Raw genomic sequence first — 24,489 nt, forward strand, 5'->3', positions numbered from 1 at the left:
AATCAAATTCTGGGTAGTTTCTTGTGGTAGTTTCCTACACTTTTTTAGGTAATTTGCTCCTGTATTTTCGGCTGTTGCAAATGTTTTTTCTAAGGGTGTGGGATTGAAACACAGACACAGACGCAGGTATCAAACACAAAAAGGGGGTGAACCGACCATACATATTGGTGTTTTCTGATCACATTAATAATGGTATTGAACAAGATAGGACGGTTTTCAGTGATGTCTGGATGGTATTAACGGTGACTTTTCTCACAATTTCAGGCCGATTTGGGTAGATTGGAATGGTGATTCTGATGACTCCTTTTTGTAATCTTAGTGCTGGTTGTAAAACAATTTGACAGCAAGTCTAGCTGGTTCCAATTCATTTCCTGACTTCATTGTAACAATGGTCTGATTGTGTATTGATAACGTTGATTCATAGTACTGCACTTATGTAGAAACCCATATGTCCAGGCTACTCTGCAGAGTGTGATCAGAGAGCTGAAACCCTTATTTGTAGATGATAAATAAAAGTTTTGAAAAAAGTCCGACTAGTAAGAGCGCTTCTCAGATTGTAAGTACGGCGAAAAAATGTAACTCCAGCACGAAAATCTGAGGAGTATCACCGCTCGAGTATTAGTTGCTCCGCCAAAATATATGCGTCTCGCGTTGCAAAAGTGCAACTCAGAAACACAAACAGAACAAAATGAATGACCTTATTCATCTTTCTCAGGTTGGTTTGGCCAAGCTTCGTGCGCATTCACCCTCAACTTAATGGCCGAATTTCTATCAGTTTCGCAGCACTTACTGCTAAAGTTCTGAGGACCTAGACACCTGTTACCAGCACAATATGTACGCCCATTTTCTTGAACTTAGAGTACTAATCAGTATGATTGTATTTATTATTAAAAGAGCAATTTAGACATGTATTGATCCGTGACAAATGTCAATCACGATGGTATTAATCAACTTCAGTTGAACCGCCGAATGCAAGATCTCTTAAATATTCTATGATTATTGGGGTCTTTCAGAAATGATAATGTGACCAGTAATGCTTCGTGATCAGCATTCATTTCCAAATTTGTGAGCACTATTTAGGATCTTTATTAGTTAGTTTGACTACTAAGCACGAGGGCGACCAGTTCTAATGGAATTACTTATTGAGTCATGAATGAATTATGGTTAATCTCTACTGCTTATCCGACCAATATCTTACTCATTACTGCCGTTAGTCTATTCATATTTGTAGCTTCAACTTCTAAATAGTCAGACAAGGGCTACTGAATAGAGTGGACTGGCAATGAAGTCTCTAATCAATGTATGTCAGTTATTCCTAGTGGGCGTAAGCCGCTACTCTTGCTACCGTTTTAAGGCATTGAAGAACTGCCTCTGGACAATTAGTAGCAATAGTCCTTAATCTTCTCAACTTAGTATTCTACTATCAGCTACTCTCCTTAAAGTCTTCTGTACTACGAAAATGTGCAGTCTAGTTTACCATTCATAATCTATGTTGCACATATAGTCAACTGCTCATAATAGGAATAGACTAAGAAGTTATCCGACCTACATTGGTTCTTCAATCCTTTGTGTTTCAATGCATATGACCTTGATATAAATTTCTACCATATTCAATTTTGACATAATTTGATTAACCTTAAGTAAAGGTGATGCAGAGGCCATTTGATGTAGAGGAATATTCACCAAGTGCTTGAATTAGAAGTGATGGACTGAGTAGACCAAAGTTTTAGTCATCCACCTTAATTTTAAAGCGAAGCTTTTGCTAATTCCTACAGGTTCATTGTCCCAGACATTCCATTTAAAAGATGAAATTGTTCCCTGAAGAAAACAGTTTTACCCTAGGGTCACTATTGCCGAGTAAAGTACTATGGTTTCAAATTGTTGCCGCTGATATTACTTGGTACAAAGATATTGATGGTTATAACTGTAAGAGAATGAAGTATGAAATGTTCACACAGAAGTATCCCCAACACGACAAAGATGTGCTAGAAATAGGTCAGGCAATGTACTGTTCTACATGAATCACCGGCCGCTAGTACCATTAGATAATGATTGTAATCAACGCGATTAGGAACGAATGAGGCACCCAGAATTGATCAACATCTGAAAGTGATATGTATCATACCTAAGGAGAATCAGTATTGTTCTATAGGTTTCAGCAAGATGTATTGTATTTGCGTCGGTGTATTATACCCAGAAATTAATTGCGTAGACACCTATAATAAATGTCTTGTACACACAGATTCACTTAAACTCTCGCCTACACTTCATGGCTATGTTGCTATAGAACGGTACCCAAAGTTGCCCTATACCCATTCAGAATGTAGTTAAAATTGATTCCCATTACCGCATTGACGTTCTAAATTTGCTCACCGTATTGCCATTTCTGTTTCAGTTCACCCATGGACTGCACTTACATTAAGATTTAGTAGCGCCTATAATATTGGGAATATCATCCCAATTGCTCTATTGACTTGCAATAATGGGTGGACTGGATTCAACTATCCGCCCAACCCCTCGCAACAAGGATTCTCCCACATCAAAATGTAGTAACAAGATGCTTGTGATGGGGAAAAAAGGTCGCACTAGCCACCGCGAAATTTTATCTCTTACGCCCGAAAGCGGCTCTGAGTTTACAGCAAAGCTGATTGAAAATGTAGTTGAAGTTTCCAAATTTTTCAACATCGAGAAGTTTTCCATTTCTGGAAGCATAGTGAAGGTTGCAGATTTTTGAAACATAGTGAGTTGCCACTTTTTGCATCGCAGTGAAGTTACCACTTTCTGGCGATATCATGAAGTTTTCCACCAGAGAATTAACTACAATATATCCTAGAAGAGCAATTACTCGACACAATGAGGAATGCAACTTATACTTCTGTTGCTGCAAATTAATAGAAAACGATTTACAGATTGTATCCGTTATCTTTAAAAAAGCTAATTGTTCACAAGCACAGACAAGAAATGCATAGATCTACTTCATCTACAATTACCATAACCCAGCTAGACTTGCTGTCAAATTTTTTACAACCAGCACTAAGATTACAAAAACAAGTCACCAGAATCACCGTTCCAAACTACCCAAATCGACCCGAAAATGTAAGAAAAATCAACATTAAAGTCATCCAGACGTCATTGAAAACTGTCCTATCTTGTTCAATTCCATTATTAACGTGTTCAGAATACTCCCTTATGTATGGTCGGTTCACCCCCTTTTTGTGTTTGATACCTGCGTCTGTGTCTGTGTTTCAATCCCACACCCTTAGAAAAAACATTTGCAACAGCCGAAAATACAGGAGCAAATTACCTAAAAAAGTGTAGGAAACTACCACAAGAAACTACCCAGAATTTGATTTCAAACAAGAGATTGGTGAAGGAAAATGATGCAGTATAAATAGCTACTTCGAATTGCTGAGCTGGCATTTGCTATTGTTGGTCTCCACTAAGAGGATCTTGTGTGTTGCAATTGACACTAACACACATGTGAGTACTCCAACTAGACAACACACAACATCTTACAACACCATAATAGAGACACACACGTCCATTGTGTCTGCTTTTGTCCACCAACACCTGTAACCAGGTGCTAATCTGTAATTGGTTCATTTAGAGGAAATTCCACGGTGGTCGTGCGATGTGGTGAATTTGTCTTTTGGTAGCACCACAGAGTTGTCTACTGCTAACAGTACAGGATCACAGATGCCTGGAAACAGCGTGAAATCAAGGTGAAAACGTGTATTTTGGGATGTGTGCGTGTTCATTTTGATATATGTTACATTGTGATCACTAGATATATGTGTTTTCTATTTGTTGTGCATTTTCTGTATAAATTTGCAGCAAAACACCATCAAAATTTCCCATCAGTTTGGATTTCAAGTTAGTGTACATGTAAATTATGTTCATATAACACGAACTGAAGTGAGGAATAGAGTATAGAAACAGCATGAGATACGATCATACCATAAATAGAACTAGCATACCAGAAAACACGTCAACTAGCTGGATAACAAATAAATTTACTAGTGCATATCAAAGTGTTTCGCAGCATAACAAAAAAAATGAACAACAAGCATAACAAATATCGAGCATAACAAATAAAACACATATCAAATATATATCATAACAAATAAGTGCCATATCAAATAAATGCCATATCAAATAAGTGCCATATCAAATAAATGCCATATCAAATAATTGACATAACAATAAATCATCATAACAATAAATCAGCATATCAAAATACGAGAATAACAAATAAACGACATAACAAATTAACAACATATCAAAATAGCTAGCATATCGAAATAGTCAGTGTATCAAAATAATCAGCATATCAAACTAGTCAACATATCAAATAATCAGCATATCAAATAGTTAGTATAACAAACTAATGACATAACATAAAAGTTCCATATCAAACTAGTCAGCATATCAAACTAGTCAACATATCAAATAATCAGCATATCAAAATAGCTAGCATATCGAAATAATCAGCATAACAAAAATAACTTTGCTATGCCAGGAGTTTGATATGATAGAACACAAAGATCATTTTGTTATGCAGCTGCCTCCACTCTTTTTTTGTTATCCCATTAGTTGAGCGCTTTTATGTTATTCTTCTTTAATAATATGCTGCATCTTGAAGGGGAAACCAGGCTTTGTGATCTATATGTAAGACCCTTTCCAACAATATGACCCGATACTTTCCCACTTCCGGGTCAGCAGTGTTCCGGTATTCTACGTAATACCTCTCATATTTGAATAACAGCATTCTAAGTCTTATTCAGTCTCCATATGCCTATACAAATGTCTTTGCTGTGTTTGGCAATAGTTTCCACACGTACAATTAGTTGTAGAATTTTGCGACACGGAAAAAGAGCGACTGTCGTGCGACTTTCTGATATCTCCGCTTTTACTTTTCCTTTTCCTTTTCCACAATGTCGCGTGGTAGCTAAAATGTGTGATCCGACATTACTTGAGTGTCAAACTTTTTTCTGTCAAAAATGTCTTACACCGGATAAACCTTAAAATGTCGCCTGTCATATGTGTCGCATGTGTACACATGTCGTAGGTAACAGCGACATGGTTGATGCGACATGGTTGATGCGACACGATAGATGCGACACAAGATACGCGACATGGTACATCCGACATGACTGATGCGACATGATTTATGCGACACGGTAGATGCGACACGCAGCATTGAACTTGCGACAAAGAGTGCAAACGACATTTCACAGTCGAATAGACACCAACAATGACAATACCCAAATTACTTGCAAAGACCATGAGATGACACTGATAGTGATCTCTGTGGTATATGATGCGTTTAAAAGCGTTAGTTGTACCGTTACCACCAATATAATGAAGTAAAGCTTGATATAATGTATGAAGAAGTACTGGCATTGTACGTTGCATGTGAGTTAGAAGTATAGTAGAACGTGGATTATCAAAAGGGAAGCAGACACAATAGAATCATACAATGGATAGCTGTATATATGTCTGCTTTGTCATATGGTATTGCATGTAAACTTATACAGAAATAGATTTGGTAATTATTATGCCTACTACTAATCACAGAGCCGTTGCTACAGTTTGTGTAGCTGCTACAACTGTTGCTATCACAGGTTCTGACAACTCCATTAGTATTATAGGTTGTGGATCTTGAAATACAGCTAATAAAGTACACCAATGGCATATTTAATGTGTGGAATATTTGTCTTTATTTCACGCTTTAGTCCTGGTATTCTATCTATTAGTCTACATGTTGGCTATAGTCAATCTATTATCCTACTATCCATCAATTGAAGCCGTGGATGACTTGATAATGCATTGATAATTAAAGGGAAATGGACACCTTGAAATCATGATCTTATCCTACAAATATGACTGCCTGGTCAGTCAGATTGAGGAGCGGTACTCCTACAATGATTTAGCAACTACCAGGATATCAAGTGGACACCTCTGTCAAACATTGGCTTCCACACATGCTAAGCACTTCCGACCTTCAACACATAGTTCCGGTCATGCCTCAGGTCCCTTGATGATTGAGCTTTAGGAAAGCTTGCAACAAGATGATGCATTCAGGGTCGGTGAATCACAAAACTCTAGATACAATCACCGGGCATATCATATATGATCCAGCCCAGCATAACATACAGGGTTCAGTGGGCATACCATAAAATGTTGGAAGAAGCATAACAAATAACATTCAGCCGAGCATAACAAACAACGTTCCAAGAGGCATATCAAATTAGTTTCGGCCGAGCATAACAATATAAACTCACCGGAGCATAACAAATAGGGACCACCAGGCATAACAAAAATATACTCACCCGAGCATATCAAATTAGTTTTACCCGAGCATATCAAATAAACATGGAGCCGGGCATATCAAATAAACATTGAGCCGAGAATAACAAACTAATTTCGGCCGAACATAACATAAAACTCCACCCGAGCATAACATAAAGCTCCCCAAGAAGCATACCAAACAAGACGTTGGCATACCAAAGAATAATGTATGGGGCATACCAAAAGAAAAGCTTAGTTAGAAATGACACAAAACCAATCACCACGTGATTCCATGGGCAAACCGAAACTGAGATCCGGTCTGTAATCAAGATAGAACGCAGAACGATTTTGAACCCTCTGAAGCTAAATAGACCCCTGTCTGAAAGGGGCGCAAATAGTATTCTCAGGGAAGGACAGGTTGCAAGTGGCTTCAGTTTCAATATACCACATACTAACTGAATATTAGGCAACATTGTATTCCAAAAATGACCACGAAAACATGCTTCCAGCAGCATAAATCATCATCTTAACCGTCCATCTGTTTGACTATTTAGTTTTTTGAGGTTTATATTGCACTTGTAATTCTACATTCTGTGAAATTTAATCATAAGAATATGCAATTCTGTTTAACTTCATTCAATGCTCTAGTTCAATATTGTTGCTCAATTCTAATCTCAATTCCATCTAATTGCACACTCCTGTCGTTGTAGAAAGATCACCAGAGCCCAGAATCCATAGTAGTGAACTTTATTCAATATAGTGATGTATTTATGGATTAAGAACAATAGTAATTGAAACTTCTAAAGTGAAATGGGTTGTTCTAATTGTGTAAATAATATCAATACTGACTCTGCATTTGCTAACAAGATTTTCAAATAAGGAAGATAGTTGCAAAATATGTACTTTCTACTTGAAGTTATTCACTTCAAATGATGTAAAGCATAACGATATAAACAGTAACAACCCAATTCCTTGCTTTGAACTTTAATGTACGAATGGTGTGAAAATTGCAACTTGGAAAATTCAGTTTCGTAAAAGCTTAAATTTCTCATGTAGCTTAAAATATAGTTTAAACTTCAATATTAATTAAATGGGGTGACTTCTCCAACTTTTGGTACTGTTTTTGTAATTTCTCCTTGTCATTGTTGCGGTGCTTCAATATCATTGACTCTTGTTCTCTATTTCTTCCCAATCTGAAGGAAATATCACATTTATGCATATTTGTTTGATACCAATATCCCCTCTTCCATCAACAAGTAAAATATTATTCTCTAGGTTCAGTTTTGAATGCTCCTGATGCCCACATGAAAAATTCAAGTTCACTTTTGATTAGAGTCACTTGCTCAAGCAGTTTTCTAAATATTTGTCCAAATGCGACGTAGAGACACTTGTCTAAACGCATCTCGAATTGGGAAAGAATATTGAACAAGTTCAAAAACTCCTGCTTGTTCAATAGATCACTACTTTTCATGGGTGTCACTTCAAGTCATTACATTGTCTATGATTTATGTAATTGAGATTCAACTGCAGTCCTGCCTTTTCGACTGTGAAAATTTGTTGATACATGACCTTCAGAATCATCTATAATTAAAATAGGGTAGTAAACTTTGAGCTAAAAAGCTCTCTGGTATAAATCATTGTCATATAATTTTTGATTCCCCTAGGTGTCCTATCTCTGTATCGAATATCCTTTTCCATTGTCATTCGGATGTTAATAAAATCCCCCATTCCGTTTGCAATTTATAATCTTGCCATATTTAACCTGATAATTAGCATTTACAATGTGACCTAGTACTCCCGACTGGTGATAGATGGTTGCATTGGTGTAGTTTTTCTTAAATACTATAATGGGAGATATACTTGATCTAGTCATGCTGATATACCTATTCTGAACGTATCATGACCTGTCTATGATCTCAATTTCAATGTGAAAACAATTAGAAATATTCTCCTCATTTGCTGACCATTTCGATTATTTATCTATAACCTTCAGGATATTCATTGCACAAACACAGTATATAACAAACTAGTTTGACAAGTGCGGTGCACTACTAATAAGCCATGGCCTCAATCTACTTCATGCGTATTCTCTTGTCTCGATGCTTGCAATGAAAACATTCATAAAAAGATACTGCAATGATCGGCTAATTGAATTAATCAACAACAGATACGTATCTAACTGGAACACTAAAAGAAGATAAGATACACAAACCAATCTTCATATAATAAGCTTCTGATTAACTATCATGCAATGTATCTAAATAAGTGCGAGGATAGTAGTAGCAGGCATTCACAGGAAATTAGTAATCGATCTTCCAATGGTTTAATCCACTAGTCGTAACAATTGTACTGTACTCACAAATCGCAATTTTTCTCTTTTGCTCCTTCCATTTGCGTCAAGAGAACCAGGTCGTGTGGTCCGGCAAATAAGTGATAATGGTTTACTACTTCACACCAGTGACTTTGATTGGATTATTCTAGACTTTGTTTTGAGAACATATAGACTGCTTCTAATTATAAGTATTTTAAATCATGCATTGAGAGAGAATTAACTATTTCATTGTTCTAAAGCAACAAAACATGTGATTATCATTGAACATGTTTTAGTAAAAGTGAACATGGCATTTTTACTCCACAAATTTAACAAATTCTTAATAATAATACCACAAGATATGAGTAATGTAAACATCAAAAGGTGTATAAACTTACAAATGATAAAACATCCTATTATGTACATTAAAAAATTGAAAAGATAGCGATAGAATGACCGAACCTACTATGAAACTACGATTGTAGGGCAAACCGATTCAAAGACTACATAAAAGCTACATTGAACAAGACGGGCTCTTTCAAATAACAATATGAAGAGGTTCCTAGTAGTCATCAAAAAGATAAATCAAGTTTGCTGCTCTCTAGATGTTCCCAAAAGTCTCCTTTTCAATTCAAGAACGTTCACTTTCTGATGAATACAATGAATTTCTGACAATAGTTGACTTATCTACCCTACTTTACATTCCAATCATTCATAACTCCTTCATTTAAAAGTACGTTGATGAATTCAATTAGTATAGAATATCGTCAAAACACCCAGTGATTATCCCCGTGCATGTTTATCTTTTTCAATTAAGAGTCATAACCGAAACGGATTTAGCGGCGATAGCCACCGAAAATAGTGTCAATGAGTAATAATTGAGCAAAACAAACAAATGGAGAAGTAGTCAAGGCTTAACAAGAACGCTATTCTACAACCGCCCCTTTCCTCATGTTGTTGTTTTTTCTTTTTTGTTTGGAAGATCGCACGGCATCAAACGGCACGAATAACAACTATCAAGTAAAGGGAGAATTACCTATGAAGAAGTATGGTGAAGAAATGTCTGGACCTAATACTCCCTAATTACTGGGACAAGTATTCAAAATCCAATGAAAACAAAGCTAGAAGACAAAAACAGACAGATATTAAATACGAATAGAGTATTGTATGTCCTGGGGTATCAGCCAGCCAGCCAGGCAGGCGGGGAGCAAAATTCCAAAGCCTAATAGTTGAAACTTGTGCCAATTTTGGTCTTTGTAGTTTAGTTTGTATTATCTCGTTATCAGTTTACACTTTATCGCAAAATCATTGCCATTGTTCCATTCTCTTATTTATTTTAGTTTAATTTAATTATGAGAAGAGTGAAAAATAGAAAGAAAATTTTTTTATTTCCCCTTTCTCTTTTTGTGTCTGAAATTTTTCACTGTTATTTTCTCATGGCCAGCAATTTTCAAGAAATATAAGTAACCTATAATATTCCCTTTTGATTTACCTTTTATATATATATATCTTTGTATAATTTATTTTCAGTCTCATAGATTGTTTCTACATATACATATATATATATATATTCCATCATATTTTAATTCCACTAGACTTGGTAATTAAACTATGAATGAATCCATAGATGATGACTTTATCTTGGGGTTTGTCCCCATTCAATTGTCCTCATTTAAACCACAGTCATTACTTCATGCCTTTGATTTCTTAGGCTTCGACAGTGACCACAACTTGGTTATAACAGAGTCCAGAAAGTCAAGTATTCCAAACCCACTTTATTCCCCTCATGGTAATGCGTTGAACCCCCAGTTTGTTGAATTCGTGGGACAGATAATCAACGGTTTCTTTGCCCTTTTCATGTTCATTCAGCTTTACCGATTGGTCTTTGCCAAAAAGACATCCCCGCGTATCTATACTTCCACTCCTGGGTTGCAAACATTCAAAACATTTTTGGTTTTGGTCCAAATAGTCTTATGTGCATCGTTATATCAACTCAATAAGAACTCGTATTTCATTGGTAGTTTGGCCACAGTCCTGTTAGCATTTGTCGTCGAATTGGTCGAGTTCAGAAGATCACCAGTTGCAATTGCGTCGTTGTTATTGTATTGGCTTATCAACACGGTTTTCTCATTTGGGGTATTTATCCAAGATTCTTATTCAAAGCACAAGATCTATGCCAACTCAGGACCTGCGTACCTCATTGAAATAGTAGGGCTTGTCAACAGCTTGGCCATTTTTATCCTCGAGGTTGGCTTTTTCAAACCAGGGTTTGAGATTACCAATGAGAAGTTTTTGGACACTGTCAATTTGTTTTCGTACTTCACGTTCTACTACCTCCAGCCGCTTATTGATAAGATATATGCGACAGACGATGTAAAGTTGTCCGACTTGCCAGATATCTTGGGCGATATCACTTGTGATGACACCAAAGCAAAAGTTAGCCGTGCTTGGGAGCACGAATTAAAGAAAAGCAAGAAAGCCGGCTGGTTATCCACGATCTGGGGTTTTGTCACCAGAAAGAAGGTGGAACCAAAACCAAACATGTTCCGTTCTATTGCCAGTGCATTCACCGACAAGTTTGTTGTCAGCATCACCTTAGCGATTGTTGGTACAGGGTTGAGTTTTGCACAGCCATTCCTTTTGCGAAAGTTTATTCAATTCTTCACATCTTACTTCTATAGTGAAGAAAAGCCTCCTATAATCATTGGTTACTTCTGGGCATCTGTGATGTTTCTCACTTCCATTTCGAATTTCATTACCTTCAATCAAGCGTACAAGACTCAGTTTGATCTTGGGTACGAGATCCAAAGTTCGTTGACGACTATGATCTACGAGAAGGCATTGAGATTATCTCCACAATCTAGAAAGAACAAACCTACTGGTGATATTATAAACCACATCACAATGGACATTGATATTATCTATTGGTTTTGTTGGCAACTTGGAGAATATTTGGCATCACCATTGAAGTTAGCCGTTTGTTTGGTTTCCTTATACAAATTATTTGAAAATGCTACATGGGCTGGTGTTGTGACAGCAGTGATTGTTGCACCAATTGCCACATTAGTCAACACATCGATGTCCAAGAATTATATTCAACTTATGAAGGATAAGGATGAGAGAACTAGTTTTGTTACAGAAATTTTGAATTCGGCTAAAAGTATCAAGTTCTATTCCTGGGAAAAACCGATGCTTGCACGTTTGGGCCATATTAGAAATGACAGGGAATTGAACAATATCAAGAAGATCGGTGTGGTAAGTGCATTGGCGCAGTTCTTGTGGTCATGTATTCCATTTTTTATCAGTTGTGCTACTTATGCTGCATTTGCTATTTTCTACAAGACTCCATTGACTCCTGATATTGTTTTCCCAGCCTTGGCATTGTTCGACTTGTTATCCGAACCAATGTTGTTGATTCCAGGCTTTATCGTTGAATTTATTGAGGTTTCGACTTCGTTATCTAGAATTGGTGATTTTTTGACCTTAGACGAGCTTGATGACGATCAACATGGACACGTTAAGAGGGAAGCAGAGCCAAATGCCAATTCCTCTTATTCTGTGATGGTCAAAGATGCTACTTTCATCTGGTCCGACGAGAAGAAAACCGAGTATAAAGATGAAGAAAGCGAAGTTCAAGACACTCCATCAAGCAATGTTGCATTGAAAGATATCAATTTCCTTGCGCAAAAGAGCAAGTTGACCTGTGTTGTTGGTAAAGTCGGCAGCGGTAAATCCACTTTGATCAAAGCTATTTTGGGGGATGTTCCTATTAAGGTTGGTTCATATTCAGACAATGCAGCTAACGGATCATCACCAAGCGTGGAGACATTCGGATCCATTGCCTATTGTCCACAAAACCCATGGATCTTGAACGGTACTGTCAAGGAGAATATTTTGTTTGGACACAAGTACGACCCTGAGTTCTACAGGAGAACGGTGGATGCATGTGAGTTGGTGTCTGATTTCAAGAACCTTCCAGATGGCGACAAGACTGTTGTCGGGGAAAAGGGTATTTCACTTTCTGGGGGCCAAAAGGCACGTATTTCGTTGGCCAGAAGTGTCTATGCCAGAGCTGATATCTATCTTTTGGATGACATTCTTTCCGCTGTTGATGCACATGTGGGGAAGAACATCATCAGGAAAGTGTTGAGCAATGAGGGTGTCATTGGTGACAGGTGCAGAATCTTGGCGACAAACTCGGTGCCGGTGTTGCACGAAGCCAGCGACATCTACTTATTGTCCGGAGGTTCGATAGTGGAACATGGTGACTTTGATGCTGTGATGAGTCGTGACGGTGATTTAGCCACGTTGATCAAAGAATATGGAAGAAAGAAGGACGACAGTTCTTCCACAGAAGAAGGGTCATCCACTACTGATGTGCCGTCTAGTAATGCTAAGCCATCTACTCAGAATGAAGAAGAGTCCTCCGTTGATGTGAAGGAAACTGGGGATTTGGTTGATGAAATTGTTGAATACGTGGGAGAAGAGAATAGAGGAGTTGTGGAAGGTGCTGTGTTGCGTCGTGCTAGTGTCGTCTCCTATGGCCACAACTATGAAGATGACGAAGACTCCAACGGGGAGCCACGAAAGACCAGACAAGAAGAGGAAGTGTCGAGAAAGGGGACTGTTCCATGGGATATTTTCAAGCAGTACATTGTTGCATGTGACTACAAGTACTTTTCGTTCTACATTGCCGCCACATTGACGGTTGTTTTGGTGTCAGCCGCCGAGAAGTATTTGTTGAGTTATTGGTCGCAGCTTAACAGTGAACACAATGACACTGTGCAACCTGTATTGTTCTTGGGTACATATGCAGGGCTTGGTGTTTTCTCCGGGTTCTTGACATACTTGGGTGCTCTTGTTATCTGGAGTTACTGTATTGTGAAAGGAGCAGCTTACTTCCACAACAAGATGGCTGAATCGGTGTTGAGATCACCTATGTCATTCTTTGATACCACGCCAATTGGGCGTATCTTGAACAGGTTCACCGAGGATATCGGGAAGATAGATATGAATCTCCCATGGACGATTATTTCGTTTGTGACCACGTTGCTCAATGGTATAGTTACATTTGGTGTTATTTTGACGTTTTTGCCTCCAATGTTTTTGATCATTGTTGCTTTGCTTTTCGTCTACAACTACTTCAGGGTCCGTTTTGTTCCAACCACCAGAGAGTTGAAGAGATTGGAGTCAATTGCAAAGTCGCCGGTGTTGGCTACCATCCAAGAGTCCATCAACGGGGTTGACACCATCAAGGCGTTTCACCAGCGAGAACGTTTTGTTCACAAGAGTAAGAAATTCATCGACGAGAAGACTTTGATTGGTGTGGTGCAGCAAAACTGTAACAGATGGTTGTCCATGAGGTTGCAGTCCATTTCATCCAGTATCATGTTTTTCACTGCGTTGTTGGCAGTGGTTACTTTAGGTGGCAAGCATCCGATTCTTCCAAGTATTTTGGGTTTTGTCATGACATATTCCATGAGTATTACGTATATTTTGAATTCCCTTGTGAGAATCTGGGCCGAGATGCAATCGGGTGGTGTTGCTATTGAAAGAATAATCGAGTATTGTGACTTGCCGTCTGAAGCACCAATGGTTATTGAAGACAAGCGACCAGAGGCATCATGGCCCGCAGAAGGTGTTGTGAAGTTCAAGAAGTACAGTACTGCCTATCGTGAACACTTGGATCCGGTTTTGAAAGAAATCGAGTTGACGATTGCGTCTAAGGAGAAGGTTGGTATTGTTGGCAGAACCGGAGCTGGGAAGTCATCATTGACGTTGTCGTTGTTCAGAATAATCGAAGCCACGGGAGGGCACATTGAGATTGATGGGGTCAACACTAGTGAAATTGGATTGTATGATCTTAGACACCATTTGACCATTATCCCACAAGAGGCACACACGTTTAGAGCATCTGTCAGAGAGAACTTGGACCCATTTGGGGAGTACAGTGATGACAAGTTGTGGAAGGTGTTGGAGTTGGCACACTTGAAGGAACACGTTGCCAAGATGGAAACCGAGCCCCTGGAGCAAGAGAAGAAGAAGAGCAAGAACCAAGACGAGTTGCCAAAGAAAGTGGGGTTGGATGCACAGATCGAAGAAGGTGGGTCGAACTTGTCGTCTGGACAAAAGCAGTTGTTGTGTTTGGCCACGGGCATTGTTGAATGAAACAAGCAAGATCTTGGTGTTGGATGAAGCCACCGCTGCGGTGGATTTCCAGACCGATAAGATCATCCAGGAGACTATCCGAAGCGAGTTCAAGGACAAGACCATTTTGACCATTGCACATAGAATTGATACCATTATGGACAGTGACAAGATTTTGGTGTTGGACAACGGAAGAGTTGCTGAGTTTGATTCACCAGAGGCTTTGTTGAAGAATAAAGACAGTATCTTCTATTCCCTTGCAAAAGAAGGTGGGTATATCGATTAAAAAAAGAAGAGAGAGAGAGAGAGAGAGAATACATAAAAGATTAGTTTAGCATGTTTTGAGTTTTAGTTTATCATATATTCTAGTATACAGTTATTATTTATCCGTGATTTGTAACTTTGTATCTCTGTGCCGTATTGGAAGAGAACTTCAAGTGTGAGAATCTATTTATTATGTTTGGAGGGAGTTTGCTCTAATTCTACAGTCTATCTCTGTGAATAGTTCACTATAGTGGCAGGAAATTTTTCACTTTGAACAAATTTACACAATATCGGGAGCTAATTGGATGGGAAATATAGGAAATATTGATCTATTAATACTTGCTTTGAAAGTCCGTGGTTAACTTAGTGTCAGTTTTGTCTGCTTAACCACTGGATAATAACCACATGAAATTGTGCTTTGTGAATCATCGTGTGAAAAATAAAATAGAATTAATCAACCCCATGGATAATTTATCTTTGTGGTGTTAATTAATTGAAATGAGTCAATCCTCCGGTTCAGGTGATTTTCTCCTTCTTCTTCTCCTTCTGCTCTCCCCCCAGGCGGAGGAAAAAATTAAAACGAGAAAATGCTGAGACGCTAATTAATTAATTACTCACACGCACACTGACACTGACACTGACACTCACACTCACAGAAGTCAAACAGAAAGAAAAAAAAAAAGTTCTAATCTCCAGATCTCAAACCATAATAAAGAGAACACAGACACAACTACATTCTACCTCTTCTTCGTTCATTCTTTTATTGTTTTACTATTGATGATGCAGAATCAAGAGAGTCTTAACATGCCATTCAGCACGCCATCTCCTCCGTCAAAGAAGAAATCCAAAGCAACCACTAAGAATCCGACAAACGGTACAGTAAATACTAGAACAATCAAAGTTCCTGGCTCTAAAATCGAAAGAGTAGCACAAGCATGTGATAGATGCCGAGCTAAAAAAACCAAATGTGATGGGAAGAACCCTTGTTCTACTTGTCAATCTGTCGGTTTAGAGTGTATTGTTTCAGACAGGTTAACAAGAAAATCATACCCAAAGGCATATACAGAGACTCTAGAAGAACGTGTTAGACAATTAGAGGCAGAGAATAAGAAGTTAGTGGGATTACTAGATATGAGAGATGAACAGCTTGTAATGCTCAACAATTCAGCGTTATCTGAAGACAAAAACACGGAGAAAGATAAAGATACACTGACAAATTTGAACAAGATAACGGCATCCAACTTGAGTCTTTTGGATATTCAGAATAGTATTCATCTGCATGTTCATAATGGTGATGATGATAGCTGTCCTTGTGGATGTTCAAACCCGCATGCAGTTCACGAAAGACCTGTTTCGATCGCAGGTTCAATGTATGGATCTAATAATGTCCGAGGTGTTGCTGGAAGCGTGGTAGACGTACCAGTGTCCATTGCTGGGTCACTAAAGTTGAGTGACGATGAGGATAATGCTTATAATGACGACAACGATGATAATGATAGTTTGCTTAGTATTGAAGAATATAATTCACAACACCGTCACAAAAAACTGTCACATTTCGCGTCTTCCAATTCAACCAATAGAGAACAGAGTCCAGCGCCTGGAGCATTTGCAGCAGCTACTGCAATTGCACAAATGCAAAAGACTAAACTATTCCAACAACAACAACAGAAGTTAGAAAAAGAGAGCAATAAACAAAGTATGCTCACATCTTTAGTTGCAATGTCAATACCACGAAGCACGGAAGAAACATTATGTACTCCAACATTACTCGCACGTATTTGTCAGGCATATGGATATGATTCAAAACCAGCAATTCTTACAGCTAATTCTTTGGCATCATTGAAAGAGAATACAAATGCAAATATGGAGTCTCCATTTCCTGCTGAACTTGAAGAAACATTGAACAAGATGATAATGAATCGATACGATATTACTAAATTGTCAGAACCAGAGGCAATTGTATTTTTAAAAGAGTTGATAAATCTCCCAGTATCTAGATTGGATATGGACCAACTCATTACAGTTTATTTTCAAGAATGGGGAAATGCTTTACCAATTTTGGACAAGAATTCATTCTTGAAGAATTATATGAAATTGAATCATATTTTAGAGCAAGGTCATTATAGTGATTTTGAAGGAGAATCGTCATATGAACTGATTGAAAAATTTGGAGCCATTATGATTTTGATTTTGAGTTTAGCATTTCTTGCAAGTAAGAAGAATTATTTACGATCTTTAAGTCCGCAAACACCACCAAAGTTTATTGCCTTGATGAAACACTATGATTATTTAATTCCACGAGTTTATCAGACCAAATTGTTTAATCACACATACTGTTCGATTCAGACCTTGCAGATTCTTTCGTGGCATGCATATGTTAGTCACTGGTGATATTGTTAGTTGTTACGAACTAAGAGGAAGAGTATTAGCCATGCCCAACAATTGAGATTGCATAGATGTCCAGCTGCAGTTCTTGGTTTAAAGTGGTAATAATGCTGGTGATATAGATGTTCAGAATTTCATGCAAGGTGAAAGACGTATTTTGTTTTTGGTGTATTTATTGTCTCGACGTTTATTCGGGCATTGAACTTGGGTATTCCTAGATTACTCAAGGATTACGAAATTGAGTGTGCTATGCCATTCTCAGGGAAGAATGACAATGATAATGGGAATATCGACGATAATGTCAATATTTTGATTGTCAACAATACAAAGTTGTCAATTGTGGGTAAAGTTTCAAAATTGGCTTTAAGCGTCATGTTGTATTCCAAGGTTTTAGCAAATATTGTAGATTCAATTTACTCAAGATTTGATAATAACAATATCCAGAAGAAAGCCTTACACAGAGATAGGATGTTGGATTGTTGGAGACGAGAATTACCACCTGAATTGAAATTTGAAATTGATATCAATGGGTTATCCTTGAAGGATCCGAAAAGTATTGAAGGAAATAATGGCAGGAGTTATAGTAAACAACAATTGACTTTGATATTCTTATACTACCATGCCAAAATATTGATCTATTTACCTATATTATCAAAGTATGGTAATCATCATAATGTTGGTTTGTCTCAAAAAGAGCAGCTCTTTAAAGGCGAAGGAGACGTGGCTACAATAGTTTCGAGCATTAGTTTAGTACAACAGTCATCGATACAAATATTAGAGGTTTTAAAGTGCTTGTCTGCTACGACATCATCTAATGTTTTGCCTATTCCTATCCACATAGTTCGTGAACAATCATTATTGGCATTGTTGGTTGCAAAGGGGACATTAGACTACATAAAAGGAGGACCTTTATTTATAAATCTGAAACAGTTGTTATTAGATACTGTAAATAATTTGAATACGGATTGTAAGTACGAAGTGCCAGGTGGGATTAACAGGAGAGCAGTGAAGCTTCTTGAGGTGACAATTTTAAGTATCCTTGGTGTAAACATAAGTAAAGCCAATCTTATGGGGAATAATGGAAGGAAGAAGGTATCTAGTTTACCACTGCTGCAATCACCCCCACAACAGCAACAGCAACAACAACAACAACAACAACAACAACAAATACCAATTACGAAAACAGCTGTTAAAAGAGTACCAAATGGAACTAGTAGTAACAATAATATCGGATTGTCAAGAATTAGAAGTGCCAATAATAGTGTTGATACAAGCAATAGTAATGATAGACTGTTTGTATCGGGTCAACAACAATCACCATTTCCTCAACAGTTTCCAAGACAAACTACGCCGATGCAACATGATTCATCACGAAGCAGCACTTCGAATAATGGGTCAAATGATCTAGAGACCTCGACTAATTTCATGGAAGATACTGAATCATTAGAGGAATTACTTAGTTTTGATCCATTTAAAGTTAACTTGAATCGTCAAATGTTGATGAATGAGTTTGTGACTGATGGGTCCTTAGGGTTGCTTCCATTTTTGGAAACAAAACAAGATGGTAGTAGCATGGATGATGGTATTTTCTATAACCATGTTGATTTTCATGTAGGAGTTAATGACGAAGAAGAACAGAGCAAAAAACCAGATCCTGGATTATTTAACCAAAGTAATTTTTGGTAGATGAACACTAATAAAGTTCGTGTATATATGTGTTATTTATTTTCATCAATTTATTTATTTATTTATTTATTTATTTATTTATTATTCGTTCTAATGTATATTGCAATTATTCTTAGAAAACAAGTGGCAAAAAACTAAAGATATTGCTAAATAGTCGACTGTCGTATATATATAGAGAGATGATATACACGAGAGGGACAAGTGGTTTGTGTAACTATTGAAATGTTTACGATGACAGGTTCACCGTATAAACAAAACCAATACCAAAAATAAAGGCAGTGTTGAATTTAACTGATTTTATGGGAAGAAGAAGATGATGAAGTGGTCAAAAGACCATTCGATAAAACACAGTGATTGAATTAGAGGATAATATTATGTGATGTGCATATTCTCTAATGTTGATACCACCTTGAACCAAGCGTTATCGATGTAATTTCAAAAAAGAAAGAAAGAAATAAATAAATAAATAAAAGCCATTATTGAGCAACTACTGCCGTTTCTATGACGACGACCAGATCAGGTCAGATCAGACCAAATGTTAAAATTAGAAATTAGAAATTGAAATAAAATGATTCCTCGGATTGTGGGACAATTAAACGAGTAACGACACGTTGATACCGAAGAGGGACTGCAAAAAAAAAACAACAAAAAAACAGCCACATGCTGCAATCAGTATAAACGAAGGAGAAATAGAATGATACCAATCTAACAATAGTAGGTAATGACTGTACAAGTGGTGATATGTAATGGAATGTTGTGTGAACTACAAGTTGATCCTAAAAGACTATGAATTGTCGTTTACGTATTATAACAAATTAGAGGAATTTTTCAACGACGGCGGGACAGGGGGAGGGAGGGGAGTAGAAGTGGAGTACACTTTGAGTCAGTGGGTGCGGTGGTGGTAGTGGTAGTGACAGTGGCAGTGGCAGTGGCAGTGGGGGTAGTGGCGGTAGGGTGGCGGTGGATTGCTACGAGAGAGAGATATTATTTCTCTATCTTTCTTTCCTGTGTGCAGGATTTTCGTCTTTTCGTTGGTTGGTTGTCAACATCAACAGTAATTCCAAATTTATATAAAACCGCAATTTTAGTTGGCAATTTTTTTTTTTTTTACTTTCTTGCTTGCTTGCTTGCTTTTGTCGTATCCATTCAATTTATATACAGATAAATCTAACTTTGGACTTATTCACTAGATTATTATTATCATTAATTTCATTAGAGATAGAACACATTTGATCATTCCTATTTAGTCTAACGATACCATGACAGAATCTCCACAGTTGAGTGCGTCATTATTAAAATTGAAACTACTCGACGCCTTGCGAGGTGGTGATACCGACAAGATTGATTCCATTATCGATGAATTATCTTCTTGCAAAGCTACATTACAAACACAAGACATTACCCAATTGAAACAAACAGTTTTACATTATGCCGTTCAAGTTGCATCATTGTCAACCATTCAATATCTCGTTAATAATGCCGACAAGTTTTCATTGGATATCAATGCCCAGGACACTCAAGGAAATACCCCATTACATTTGGCTGCCTCTTCATCAAGATTGGATGTGGTTAAATACTTGCTTTCTTTGTCAAATATTAATGATACAATTGTCAATTTGGACAAGAAACAACCCGTGGAAGTTTGTAAAGATGCAAACATTGCCCAGTTGATGCAATTTGAAAGAGCAAAATTTGTTGAAAAAGCTGCCACAGATTTACGACAGTATTTTAGCAATAGAGATTTTGACAATTTAGAAAAATTATTAATTTTAAATCCAAGAGCCTCTGAATTATTAGACATCAATGGAGCAGAACCACTGACTGGCAACACTGTGTTGCATGAATTTATCAAGAAAGACGATCTTGCTATGTGGGATTGGATCTTGAAACATGGTGGTGATCCATTCAAACGTGATAAACATGGAAGATTACCTATTGATTTGGTCAATTCAAAGAATGATCCATTGAGAAAATTGATTAAAACCGCTTCTAAAGATCAAACAATCATGGATCCAGTTGCTTCCACTAACAATGCTATAAAGACCTGGAAATTGCGGCTGACGACAAAGTATATTTGCGGCAAATGGACCAAATTTTGCCTTCTGGTTATAAATTTAAGATATTTTATGCTTGACCAAATTGGGATCTAATCGTACCTATACAAATCAAGATCGATACGAAATAATTCATGCCGTGGGTCCTTTAAATCTTAGATATGCCAACTTTGCATTGGATTCATCGGAAAAAATTAAAGTTTGAAATTTATGAGTAAGAATGGCTTAAGATGGCATCTTAAAGCAAAACCATCCGATTGAAACAAATAGATGGGTGTGGACATTGCAGAATGCCATAACTATTCGATGGACAATATCAAGAAAAGAAACCGTGCTGCTGCTGTGAAGACTGGTCAACTACCAGCTGCACCAACACAAACAACAATGGCATCTACGTCCTCCCCATTGAGCCCCGTCAATAATGGTTCAGCTGATTTGCAGGATGAAAATGATGCTGTTGTGGTGGAAAAGAAAAAACGTCACCTTAGAATACCCGGTAGAAAGAAGCACAAGCGCTCAGCTAGTCAGTCATCAACCGAATCTTTTGACGAACCGGTAAGTGATTTATCGAGATCTTCTACTTTCAAGAGTAGTTTGAAAGAAATTAATGAAGGATCTACATTGACTGGAATTGAAACTCCACACCCACAACTGCCTGTTCCATCCACTAGAAATAGATTCAGTGGGGAAGAACAACATTCTGGATATCAAGACCAAGACCAAGATCCAGATCATGAAAACTTTGACTTGGAGCTAGAAGATTATGATGCTGGTGATTATGAGAGTGATGCAGAATCCAGTATTGACCTTAGTCAATTGGATGATCAGATTGCCACCACCAGAAGGGCATTACAAGTTGAATTGTCATCATTATTGGAATTATTTGAGAAATTCAGAGAGGCCAGCTCCTCTTCAGAAGATGCTGGATCAAAAGACGCCGAAGTTTGTGTTGTTGGAGGCAACACTATCAAGGCGATCCATGAATTAGTTCTTAAGTATAACACCAGCGTTGATATTAGATACGACAAATTAAAGAAAAATTTGGATAGACAATTGGAAGTGAATGCGTTATGGGAGAATTCCATACGTGAGTTGGAAAATCAAATTACTGAGAGAGAATCAAGATTGGCGCAATTGAAAGATCAAAGAAAGCAATTGAAAAAATATTTTTCTACTGTCGGCAGTACCGGAAATAAAACTGGAGGTACAATGTCACCAGTTCCTTCTCAAAGAATGACACTTCATGAGGAGGAAACAGGTACAAGACTTTCACCTGAAGATGAGTTAGCTCAACAACCAGATGATAAGCAAGTTGAAGAGATTGACGAAAAGTTGATTGATGCCAAGAATCACAACAACGGATTAAAGGAAGTTGAAGAATTCCCTCAAATTCCTGGTGCTCTTCCTGAAGATGTTATTGAACAATTTTTAGGAGAAGAGTCTGACGATGACGATGAATTCTTTGATGCAGATGAATTTGAAGAAGAAGAGGAAGCAGAAACTGAATTAGAAGAGCAACCAACACAAATTGTTTCCCAAGGTCAAGAGATAATTCCAAGTGGTGAACTTCCGACCGAGCAAGAAGAAGGTTTGGGTAATAAGACTGCTACCAATGACGAGGTTTTATCAGCAACTAAAGTTGCTGGCGCAGCAGGAATTGGTGGAATAGCAGCTGCCTTAGGAGCCGCTCATGAAGAAGTGAACCGAGAAGCTACCAACGAACCAGAAGAAAAGGAAGCAACAATCAAAGAAACAGAAGAGATAGGTCCATTGGATACTGCTACTGATCAAGAAACAGCCGTGGATGAAGGAGAACCAAAGGAAACAGTAGTAGTTGATGAATCAAAAGAAGAAGAAGAAGAAGCTCTTCCTGAAGATGATGGACTTAATCCTGCTCAACGTGAAGCAAATCAATTACTTATTAAAGAAGGTTCATTCCTTGGGTACGAAAACCCACCAAGAAAGAGATTGGCCTTGGATGAAGATAATAGACCAAAAGTTGGTTTGTGGGGAATTTTGAAATCGATGATTGGTAAAGATATGACCAAGATGACATTACCTGTTTCATTTAACGAACCGACTTCGTTGTTGCAAAGATTAACTGAAGATATCGAATACAACAATTTGTTGAATATTGCTTGTCAATACGATGACTCCACATTGCGTATGATTTATGTTGCCACATTTGCAGCTACTGAATATTCTTCCACTATTGACAGAATTGCTAAGCCATTCAATCCATTATTGGGAGAAACATTTGAGTATGCAAGACCAGATGGCAATTATAGAATTCTTGTTGAACAAGTCAGTCATCATCCTCCTATAAGTGCTTGTCGTGCTGAATCGGCAAAATGGGATTACTATGGTGAAAATGCTGTTGACTCCAAATTCTATGGTAGATCATTTGACTTTAAACATTTGGGTAAGATGTTTTGTGTTCTTAGACCAGATAATGGAGTTGTGAACAAGAAGGGAGAATTGGTGCATGAAGAATTGTACAGTTGGAAGAAGGTTAATACTGCTGTCGTTGGTATTATGCTTGGTAATCCAACTGTTGACAACTATGGTAAAATGATTGTTGAGAACCACACCACAGGTGATACCATCATTGTTGATATGAAACAACGTGGTTGGAGAGCATCTTCAGCTTATCAGTTATCTGGTCATGCATTGGATAAGAATGGGGTTGCCAAATGGGCTATGGGTGGACATTGGAATTCAAAGATTTTTGCAAAGAGAATTACCCAAGATCATCATACTGAAGGTCGTGCTTCTGAACGAAGAATGTCATTGTTGGATGATCCAGCTATCAAGTCTGGTGCTAGTACAAACACCAATAATGATCCATATTCTGGAGGGAAATTTTTAGTCTGGCAAGTTGCTCCTCGACCAAAAGTTCCTTTCAATTTGACTGCTTTTGCTCTTACATTGAATGGTATTGATGATAATTTGAAGAAGTGGCTTGCACCTACAGATACAAGATTAAGACCGGATCAAAGAGATATGGAAGATGGATTGTATGACCGTGCTGCTGACGAAAAACATCGTGTTGAAGTTAAACAAAGACAAGCCAGAAAAAGAAGAGAAGAGACCAAAGAGAAGTATGTTCCTAATTGGTTCATTAAAAAGAAGCATCCAATTACTGGAGATATGTTTTGGGAATGTAATGGTACCTATTGGGGAAGAAGAAAAGAACACGATTTGGCAAACACGGGAGATATTTTTTAAACTGATGATTAGACATACCCACGGAATTAAAGCTCTCTCTAGAGTACCTTATAATTTATTTTATTTTAGTTTATTTTTATTTTAGTTGATTTATGTACGTAAGTAGGGTTGTGGTTAGAAGTT

General features: G+C 37.6%; 7 protein-coding genes across 7 annotated transcripts; 5 read left to right on the forward strand and 2 right to left on the reverse strand. All coding sequences in view use genetic code 12, as the record gives it.

Moving 5' to 3' along the window:
* Positions 1 to 4,968: 4,968 nt before the first annotated feature.
* On the reverse strand, positions 4,969 to 5,415 carry CTRG_03207 (uncharacterized protein; the record flags this gene model as incomplete). The annotated part of the gene is made up of 1 exon (XM_002548864.1): positions 4,969 to 5,415. The coding sequence occupies one exon, from the start codon at positions 5,413 to 5,415 to the stop codon at positions 4,969 to 4,971; it is 447 nt and encodes a 148-aa protein (XP_002548910.1).
* Positions 5,416 to 6,365: 950 nt separating this feature from the next.
* On the reverse strand, positions 6,366 to 6,806 carry CTRG_03208 (uncharacterized protein; the record flags this gene model as incomplete). The annotated part of the gene is made up of 1 exon (XM_002548865.1): positions 6,366 to 6,806. One exon carries the CDS (start codon positions 6,804 to 6,806, stop codon positions 6,366 to 6,368), a length of 441 nt encoding a protein of 146 aa, XP_002548911.1.
* Positions 6,807 to 10,213: 3,407 nt separating this feature from the next.
* Positions 10,214 to 14,770, forward strand: CTRG_03209 (uncharacterized protein; the record flags this gene model as incomplete). Its single annotated transcript, XM_002548866.1, has 1 exon — positions 10,214 to 14,770. The coding sequence occupies one exon, from the start codon at positions 10,214 to 10,216 to the stop codon at positions 14,768 to 14,770; it is 4,557 nt and encodes a 1,518-aa protein (XP_002548912.1).
* Positions 14,771 to 15,790: 1,020 nt separating this feature from the next.
* Positions 15,791 to 17,404, forward strand: CTRG_03210 (uncharacterized protein; the record flags this gene model as incomplete). Its single annotated transcript, XM_002548867.1, has 1 exon — positions 15,791 to 17,404. The coding sequence occupies one exon, from the start codon at positions 15,791 to 15,793 to the stop codon at positions 17,402 to 17,404; it is 1,614 nt and encodes a 537-aa protein (XP_002548913.1).
* Positions 17,405 to 17,647: 243 nt separating this feature from the next.
* On the forward strand, positions 17,648 to 19,084 carry CTRG_03211 (fungal specific transcription factor domain-containing protein; the record flags this gene model as incomplete). The annotated part of the gene is made up of 1 exon (XM_002548868.1): positions 17,648 to 19,084. One exon carries the CDS (start codon positions 17,648 to 17,650, stop codon positions 19,082 to 19,084), a length of 1,437 nt encoding a protein of 478 aa, XP_002548914.1.
* Positions 19,085 to 20,343: 1,259 nt separating this feature from the next.
* CTRG_03212 (ankyrin repeat domain-containing protein) lies at positions 20,344 to 21,234 on the forward strand (the record flags this gene model as incomplete). The annotated part of the gene is made up of 1 exon (XM_002548869.1): positions 20,344 to 21,234. One exon carries the CDS (start codon positions 20,344 to 20,346, stop codon positions 21,232 to 21,234), a length of 891 nt encoding a protein of 296 aa, XP_002548915.1.
* Positions 21,235 to 21,408: 174 nt separating this feature from the next.
* On the forward strand, positions 21,409 to 24,366 carry CTRG_03213 (OSBP family protein; the record flags this gene model as incomplete). The annotated part of the gene is made up of 1 exon (XM_002548870.1): positions 21,409 to 24,366. One exon carries the CDS (start codon positions 21,409 to 21,411, stop codon positions 24,364 to 24,366), a length of 2,958 nt encoding a protein of 985 aa, XP_002548916.1.
* Between the last annotated feature and the right edge of the window lie 123 nt (positions 24,367 to 24,489).

Source organism: Candida tropicalis (genome assembly GCF_000006335.3).
Source record: "Candida tropicalis MYA-3404 genomic scaffold supercont3.4, whole genome shotgun sequence".
Classification (NCBI taxonomy): Eukaryota; Fungi; Ascomycota; class Pichiomycetes; order Serinales; family Debaryomycetaceae; genus Candida; species Candida tropicalis.